Raw genomic sequence first — 9,490 nt, 5'->3', positions numbered from 1 at the left:
GTTTCCGGTGGCTCATTATTTAAACAAAAGCTACTTCGGTTGTCTCCATTGTTTCTTTATCAAACCCCGAACCCATCGAGCAAGAGAGAGCATGCGGTGCGAACCTCACCTAAAACTAGTAATTAAAGCTCCCTACCCCCAGTTTCCTTTTTTTCACGAGGGAGAGAGAAGAGGGGGTGGACCAGGACGCCCGCCAAAGATTCGCGTGGCCACCTCGCATTCACAGTCAACGGAAGACGACGACTTCCCGCCAAAATTAATCCAAGATTCGCCGTCCCTTCAAGATAAATAAACTAGGCTTCTGTTTCTGCCATTATTTGTATTTATGTTTTCGGAGAAAGCAAAGAGCAAAGGCCGGCAATGGGGGCAGCACTGGCCATTGCTCTAAGCCTCGCTTTAGTCTTCACTCTTCTCTCGGTCATCCTCGCCGACCTCCTGTGCTCCCTTCTCTGCCGTCGGAAGCACCGGTTCGAGAGGGCAGCGCCCAACACGAGCGATGCAGGAGCGGCGGCGGAAGCAGAAGAGGACCCTCCAACTCCGCCCCTGAGCTTCCCTTTCTACGCCCACGGCGTCCTTCAAGCTCCAACAACCTTCCTCCTCACCATCCCCAACCTCGAGGCGGCCACAGCGGCGGCAGCAGCAGCTTTACCACCAAAACAAGTAGAATGCAAATCCCGCATGGTATTAACTGTGGAGCATGAATCCCCATCGGTGCCGGCTTCGCCTTGCATCCACCGCATTTCCTCTGCCGCCGTCGACTCTGCTGCTCCCGATCATTTTGTTTGCATCTCCAATCCCATCTACAACGGGATTGGTGGAGGGGACGACAAGGGTACCCCTTTTGAGACGCCAGACGCTTCGCCTTCGCATTTGGGACCTGATCCTGAAGAGGAGACCGAGAGCGACTCCTCTCCGCAGCTAACCGTCATGAAGAAGCTCCCTTCCGTGCCCCCCCAAGCTTTATCAGCAGCGGGTTTGATGGAGGGGCGGCGGTCCCTTCCCACCTCGGCAAGTGCCACCGAGACTAATAGGGTCTCTTCCTCTTCATCATCCTACTCTCTGTGCTGCTCCCCTTCTTGGTGATCCATCATGATTCATACCATCCATCATCGCCTCTATCAGTAGCGATATGTACTTCAGTTAGAGGAAATTGCCCTTCAGTTGGTTGTTGATGATGCTCTTTCGTTGATCAAACACTGAGGCCTTCTGGGCTCTCTTTGCTGACTTGGGGTATGGGGCGTTTGGCAGGAGAGAGGCGTGTGGGTTGTGCAAGGACTAGGATGGAATGCATGAGGGAGCTCAAAAAGAGTAAATATCTGTACTAGGATTGAACTATTTCAGGAACTAATTCAGGGACGTCCATATCTTATCCTCAGACGTGGTTCGCCTACGGACTGAGGAGACAAAACTGGGGCTAATTGTGTCAAATAAGTTTGCAAGACTGTGCAGCTGCATTGCACGTGGTGGTTGCATTCAGATTTCAGAGGCATGGAGTCGGTCGTTATCTCAAGCATATATGTGGGAGGGGGCTTTTGGTCGCAGAAAAGGAGAGACGTGTAATTATAAAAAGCCTGTTTACGGATGCATGCTTTCGTAGGCCTTCGTAGCGTGTGAATGTGATAGGTGATGCTGAAACCTCTGAAGAAAACGATTGGATCGAGTAGTCTGGTACTCCGGAGGAGCCCACAGCTTTTCCCGGCCCCTCTTCTCCGACTACTCTTTCCCCCTTTTCTTTGGCTTTTGACAGCGGTAGCTTCGTCTTTATCCTCTTTTTGCGCTTCCAGTTTCGAGTCTGCAGGCCTAGCTCCTGCTGCTTAAAAATATTGTCGTCTTTGCTCATGGGATGCAGCTTTGCTTTCGACATAACCTTGGCTGGTTGGGTAACGACGGCATCCACCGTTTCTTTAAGAGATGAGAGAAAGAAAGAGAGAGCGCTTTAATTGGAAAGTGGTTGGGGCCCTACTATTCTGCATCTACAAGTTTTATTCTTTATTTTTTTTTTTAATGTATCTAGAGTGGAATTAATCGATAGATGTGCCCTCCACTTTTGTATTAATATAGAGCTCGATTTTTGTTTCTTTCCATGACATTGTCTGTCTGAAGGACAGACGCAAATCAAAGTATGCGTGCTGGAATTTCTTCATAAATCCACCACAGTAGTGCTATAACCATCTTTTCTTCTTTCTTTTTTTTTTGCCTCCGAGATGGATGATAGTTGACCAGTTTTTTTTCTCATATATTTAGCCTATGGAGAGGCCTAAGGAGCATTACTCAGAGAAAAGAAACAGCTTCCACCTATCGAAACCAAAGAGAAACAATTAAGGGGGGCATAGCTAATTAGAGTGCAGCAACCATATGATAAGCTTCCCCATAAGATCACAATAGCTCTTAGAGGCCAAGATAAACAAGCAGAGAAGTCGGCAGAGTGATACCGAGCTACTTTTATTAACCAAAACCATCATTAATTCCCGAATACATAATTAAGAACCAATAGCCTCTCGGGCTTGTTCCAGTCAATGTGGTCCTCCACATGTCCATATTACTTTCCATCCAAAGGACTCACCGCCACCCTGAGAGGATGCAAACAAGAAATCGCCACGACAGGAAGCAGCAGTTGAGGCCTATCTCCATAACTCTCTCTCTCTCTCTCTCTCTCGCTGGGAGGGTGTATGATAAGTTCGAAAAGAGAAGGGGGTGAGGTGGTGTAAAGCTACTGTTCTTTCTTTTAATTTGCTTGCTAGGGTCATATGATACATGCCTGATAGAAGATGTTGGGTCATCAATTTTTTGATATGATATTAGTGAGTCCACAAAGTGATATCATTGCTGGCGAATAAGGTATAAACAATATTAGCTATCCTTTTTTCGGTAGAACCCAACTCAAAAACTTTCTTTGTTACCTATCCTTTGATAATTTTATTAACTTTTTTCGTATACACAAATTGATGCCATTGATGATAATTTTATTTTCTATTATATTTTTTGATATAATATAATATTAGCTATTCTTCGAACCCAAAACTTTTTTTTTGCTTGTTGGATTATTCCATAGTTGCTCGTTCCTTTTTGCACAGATAAACTAGCATTTACATATAGCTATTGCTATTTACCATATATACCTGACATGCTAAAATATCGTCAATCCAAGGGATGGATTTTTCTTTTTAGTAAATTGGATGATTTAAATTAATCAAGTATAAATATATTCATGGAAATCATAAAAAAAAAATCAAAACTCACGATACCGGAGAATATAAACTATCAAAAGTTAAAATCCCAAAAGTATATGCTCTCGTACGTGAGACATTTTTCAATTTGCCGGATCATCGATATAAGATAATATACCAACGGAATGGAAGTTCAAAACTTAAATTTCTTTTTCTTGTTTTTTTTTTCCTCTGAGAGAGAGAGAGAGAGAGAGAGAGAGAGAGAGAGAGAGTGACCATTCAACACTGATCCATAGAAACTATGCTTACTAGGTGGAGGGATACGACCACCTAATTAATTTCTTCCTCGTTTCATGCTGGAAAGGTATGAACAAAATTTGCAGCTAGATCTTGGCAGGTGATCAACATCTGTTAAAGAGATTTTCAATGGAGGGACGTGGAATATATAGATAAAATAGGATCTATGGAATACAAGACGACAACCTGGAAACGTACACGGAGTAGTCTCTTCTACGATCATCATCCGTACCTGGGTGATTGATTGGGCTAAATTCTAAACTATTAGCCAATTATATTAGCAACAGCCATGAATTCCTCTAATTAAACAACCGATCATATTTCTGTCTAAGTTACATCACATGAGCTGTAAGTACATCTGAATAATATCGTATAATAACACGTCCGATGCATGCAAGCTGAAGCTCCAGGGAAAGCTTGGGTCAAGCAATCCTAGCCCAACCCAACCCATTCGCCTTCATTCTCTACTTTTTGCTTGCGAGGGCTAAGTTTCCATTAGCTGTGGTAATATATTAACCAACTTTTCCCTCCAATGAGCGTTGGACTAGCACGTTGTAATAAAATACTAAAGTTATGCTCATTTTTCCTATTGTAATTAATAAAACCACTCAGCCTTGTATTTCACTATTTGCTCATTTACTACATGACCTGGTTTTCCTGAGTTAGCACGCAAAGAAGGTTAATTCTGTTGGTTTATAACTTATATCACTTTAGTGCACAATTATCTTGATGTGCGAAAAGATTGTCAATCAAATAGTTTATATTCCCCGGTATCATGAGTTAAATAATAAGAGAGATACTTAAGGAGTGCTAAAAGCTTAAAGACCAGGAGATTAAGCATCTCAAAGGTTTAATTATGTGCTAATGCTCTCTAGCCATTCCAGCGAGCACCATATTGAGATACTACACATCACTTTTTCTTTTTGAATGAGGGATTTTCTTGGATACCTATGGAGTGTTTTTGAAACTATGAAGACATTAATCTTAATTATTAAAATAGATAAGGGTGTATTAGATAATGTGGCACTACTAAAGAAATGCAACAGTCGGTTAATCTTCTCCCCTCCAGTCTTCATCCGCTTTTTTGATGAGGCAGACGGCAGGGCGGGTATATGCTTTGCGATCAGAGCCTTCAGAGACGGGAGCTTTGCTAGCTAAGGCCCGGCCCTACAGGCCTTATACCGGCCCAAGCCCAGGCCCACTTCCCATCCCATCTGGGCGCTGCCCGGAACCAACCCGCTCTGCCCTTCCCCGGCAGTATATAGAGCGGCGCTGGGAATAAAAGCCAATCCTGACCGCAGCAAGGTCAACGAAGGCCTCCCGTCTCTCTCTCTCTCTCTCTCTCTCTCTCTCTCTCTCTCTCCTCTCCCTTTTTGCTCTCGGGGTGGGTTTGTTCCCTTCTCGTCCGATCGAGCAACCATGTCGTCGAAGCAAGGTTAGGGTTTCTCTCTCTCTCTCTCTCTCTCTCTCTCTCTCTCTCTCTCTCTCTCGTCTTTGAGGATTTGTATTTGAGGTGGACCGTTTCTTGTATCAGGTGGAAAGGCGAAGCCTTTGAAGCAGCCAAAGGTCCAGAAGAAGGAATACGATGAGGTATGTTGGCTTTCACCGTGATCCGGTTCCGTGTTGTAAGATGATTTATCAAGAATGATGTTTTCTTGGGATTTTTCGTTCTGTGGTATGGAAAAGCGGAAAGGGAATTCTTGAAGGATTGGGGCTTTGTATAATTTTGTTCATATACTATTGTCCAACACTTGGTATTTTGATAATTTAGGGATATCTTTTTTTTGTATGCTTTTTGGCGCTAAAATAAATGTTCAATTAGGTTGAATTAGCGAACTTAAATTGTCATGACGGGAACCTCCCTTTTTCTCCTGCCAATACTGTTGATTTCCGGATTGAATTTTTGATTGAGCATGTGCCCGCCCTCTCTCTTTCTCTCTCTCTCTCGGTAATTTGATGCCCGGGCCACCGTTCTTCAATATCTTGAGTAGGCCTGCTTGTTTTCTCGTGCTGCACTGCGCTTGGCTTGGGAGAGAAAGAAGTAATATTTGAGTTTAGGGTTTTTTATATTTTAGTCAAATAGGTCAAGATTTCGTCTTCTGATAAGTTTAGAATATTTTTTAATGCTTTTTAGAGCCAATATAAGTGTTCAGTAAGGTTGAAATAATATAATAAATTGTCATGATCGGGATATAACGTTATGTCCTATCAACAGTTTCGGGATTCTTTTTCAGGAACGATAGATTTCTGGCAAGGCACAACTAATTGTAAAATTAAACAGTCTCTTCATGGAGAAGTTGAGAATACATGGTCCAGATCTTGTTTGAGTAGTCATCTGAATGAACTTTTTTGACATTATGTCTCCATTCTTGGGCATAACCTGGAGTTAGATATGTTCATCAACCATAACCATGCTATTTTTCTGCAAGTTACATATGCATTGAATGTTTAATAGCGGCCAAGGAACTGGTTGTTACTGGGTTTTCAAAGAAGCTAAACATGTTTTGCAATTTATTTAGATGGTGTACCGAGACTTGGTACAGAAACCAAGTCTCGGTTCGGCATCTGCACCGTATTGTATGTCCGATACGGGGCGCTACTCAGGCATCGGGTAGAGAAACTGTTGATGATTTAAGCATGGGCAACCCATTTGCTTTCTCATAGAAGATGATATGAAGGCTAAAGATCAGCCATCTAAAGATCCCTTGATCAAGGGTCACGAAGTCCCTTCAATCAAAGATTTTAGTTTGTAGTCTGGTTGTGAAATGTCATACCTCTGAAATCCGCAAGGACCTAACGCAAGGTCTATTATTGGTTTGAAAATCCAAGTTCTGTTTCTTGTCTAATCACATCTTCCAAGGTCAATGATGAGCCTTGCCTAATAGGTACCCTATAATAAGGTTGAGAATCACTAGAAAATCAATCTGCCATATTTGCAAGAGGAAAAAAATATTATGCTGGATGACACCATATGGTTGTGCCAATCTAATAGCAGAGCACAAAATTTTGGATAATTTCAAGATGAGATCCATGTAGTAGTAACAAAATGATATATCCTAGGTTTTGAAATGATTTGGCTAGATAATTTTATTTTTAAGGTTATATTTTCTGCTCTTTAGCTTCCTTGTCTTCAAATGTTTATGACCTGTGGGAGTTTCTTTGTGTGATGAAAAGAAAAGGTTTTTGCAGGTGTTTTTTTTTTTTTTTTTTTTTTTTTTTGGGGGGGGGGGGGTTGGGGGGGAAAGGGTGAGGTAGTAGGAAATTTCCATTTTGCTTGATGCTCCAACTTTTCGGATTAGAAATTTATTGTGGTCTCTTAGTTCTGCTTTTTATTTAAGTTGGATGTAACAATCTGTCCAAGTCAACCAAGACTGTGATAACTACATGAAGGGGGTCACCATCATCTTGGTTTTAGATGTGATGAATTTCATGTCATGTCCCTCTTACTGTGATCACAAAAAAGAAGATACAAGAAAAGGATGCCTTGGGAAAAAGAGGAAGGAAAATACAAGAAAGAAAAAGGGATGCCTTGGGTGACTGGACCTCCTATCTTTGAAACCTCATTATATTGTCCTTTCATGTCTTCTATTGCAGTTATGGGGTGTGTAAATTTTTATTTTCTAATAGATATCATTTTGGGGTTAAATGTTGGAGAAGAAGATGTGAACCGAAATGGTCATATCACTGCTTAAAGTGCAGAGTAACTTGCTAGATTTCAGATTTGACACCTTGATTTTGGATCATTAGACTCTCATAGGTTGGCTGTGGGAAACTGATCAACACAAACTTTATGCAGACATTCTTGTTCAACTTTATCCAAACCCTCTCGTTCCGCCCACCCCGCCCCACCACACACACAAAAAAAAAAAGGAAAAAAGAAAGAAGATAGAAGAAGCACACCAATCTTGCTCATTTTCTATCTTATTTATGTTCCCAATATTTATGCACATCAGTGAAGCAGGTTTGTGCACCTCTTTTAGTTCTCAAAATAGGTGTGCCTCACTAGGCAGTTGGACAGAGATTTGTTCACTAGGATAAGTTGTGGTGCAAAGCAAAGTACCCAAAAGCATTCTGGCTGATTTTCAAGCTCAAACGGCAGACTGAGAACACTTGAGGACTTCTATTAAACCCCATAAAATACATTGTAGGGATATAAACCCCGACACTCAGAGAATCTCTCTAGAATCATATGTGATGATTTTTGAACTTTTGTTCCTCCCTAAGTTTAGACTTCGAGGAAATGGTTGAGTTTTGAGCTTATTTTGGCATCTCATCCACTGATGAGGCATCGTTCATTGTCATGTTCTGCAGTGAGAGAGCCTCAAGGGACGTTGAAACACATAACATCTTCTGTTGTTGGCTCTCCTATTTGTGATTCTGTTGAAATTGCCAAATTTGATTGTGCAGTGATGTGTTGCAGAAACATTAACTGATCTTTGACCACATTCTCAGGATGGAGAATGAAGGTGTATAAGGTATTTTGAGTTGATAAATACCAAATCTACATAGAGTTATAACTTTACCAAACCATTTTTCAAATCCAGTATCGATAAAACTGGATAGTTTCAGATGATGGTCAATTCGGCTTGGTTGCTCTTCATTTGTTCACTGGACATATAAAGGGTTCATATTTCATTCTATTTTCTTACAAAATGTTGTTGGTTCAGATAGGATGGGTTAGTTGGTTTTCTTGCTTACATCAAAGCAATAACGGAATTCCTGTGACGGGCAGTTTGGTCTTGTAATCGGAGTTCAAAGTGTTAAAGATTTACTGCCGGCAGGAAAATTTACCAGTCTTATCTTTGTGAGACCTTCAGTCATATACTTAAGATTTTTCTTTCTTGTTAATTTTATTGCATGCTGAGTTGATATGTGGTTTCCTGTTAAACATAAACAGATGAGAAATGGTTAATGGTTTGATGAAATATACATGCTTTTTCCATTCTGGTAATGCGTTTGGTTGGTTTATAGAAGAAGCTAGCCTGTCCATGAGTCTGTAGCTACAGAAGTGAGGCCATGTAGATTTTCTACCCTTCTTTTGCAGCATTCTAGCTTTATTGTATACTGTGTTGTTTTCATCCATCTGTTTGTCGTTTTGACTCAGATGTCGGTATTAATTCTTTTCTGCTTTATGTAGGAGGATCTTGCAAAGCTTCAGAAAAAGAAAGAGGAAGAAAAGGTGATGGCATTCTACCATTTGATGTGTATTGATATCTCTTTCCTTACCCCCGAGAAGAAACTGGTAATTGACTTGGCCCGATGTTTTTTTTTTTCCAAACAGGCACTGAAGGAATTGAAGGCCAAGGCATCTCAGAAGGGAACATTTGGAGGCACTGGTCTTAAGAAGAGCGGAAAGAAATAAATCCTCTGTTTCCTCATGTAATGCTTATGTTAAACCAGCCAACAATGCTCAAGCAACCATCCGGGTCAACTCTAGTAGTTCCCATATTGTAGTTCTTAACTATCATCTCTTGAGATATGCATGGATTTGTCTGGCTAATATGAGTGGGGACTGTTGCTACAATGGAACAAATGGAAAATCTACTACTGCATTAAACTCTAAAGATTGTTTTTTTTCTGATAGAATATGGAACTGGAAACTGGACTGCCATCAAATCTTTTGTTTTTAGAAGCAGATGAAACAGATTTTCCTACAGGTTTTGTGTGACATGGTGTTTGTTTATGGAGGAGCCACAGGTGCGAGCAGCTTCAATGTACTGGTGCATGTTTTATGCAGCACGAGTGAGATACATTTCACGGACACGAGTGTCTGAGATGCAATCTCTTAACTGCCCATTAAACAAGCCTATGGTCAGCATCAAATTGACCTCTGGTGCTTTTTCTTGACTGATAATGTTATTTAAACTTTTTAAAGTGACAGCCATTGCACGGGGTACCTTCCTTCAAGGCTTCATAAACATGCTAATTTACTTTCTTGTGGTCAAACATGCTACACCTTTTTATTGCGAATCCGTGGATTGTTGATACATATTGACTTCAATAGTTGCGATGAACAGAATGGTCAG

At 41.1% G+C, this 9,490-nt stretch overlaps 1 protein-coding gene and 1 long non-coding RNA gene across 2 annotated transcripts; both read left to right on the top strand.

Moving 5' to 3' along the window:
• Positions 1-360: 360 nt before the first annotated feature.
• Positions 361-1,588, top strand: LOC120104614. Its single transcript, XM_039116058.1, has one exon. The coding sequence runs from the start codon at positions 361-363 to the stop codon at positions 1,081-1,083; it is 723 nt and encodes a 240-aa protein (XP_038971986.1). The 3' UTR covers positions 1,084-1,588.
• A 3,153-nt stretch (positions 1,589-4,741) lies between these two features.
• LOC103710079 lies at positions 4,742-9,064 on the top strand. Its single transcript, XR_005506973.1, has 4 exons — positions 4,742-4,899; positions 4,999-5,054; positions 8,602-8,643; positions 8,746-9,064. It is a non-coding gene; the product is annotated as an uncharacterized LOC103710079 (long non-coding RNA).
• Positions 9,065-9,490: the final 426 nt, after the last annotated feature.

This window comes from Phoenix dactylifera, unplaced genomic scaffold, assembly GCF_009389715.1.
Source record: "Phoenix dactylifera cultivar Barhee BC4 unplaced genomic scaffold, palm_55x_up_171113_PBpolish2nd_filt_p 000046F, whole genome shotgun sequence".
Taxonomy (NCBI): domain Eukaryota; kingdom Viridiplantae; phylum Streptophyta; class Magnoliopsida; order Arecales; family Arecaceae; genus Phoenix; species Phoenix dactylifera.
The sequence above is the reverse complement of the archived record's forward strand: the minus strand, read 5'-3'. Positions and strand labels throughout refer to the sequence as shown.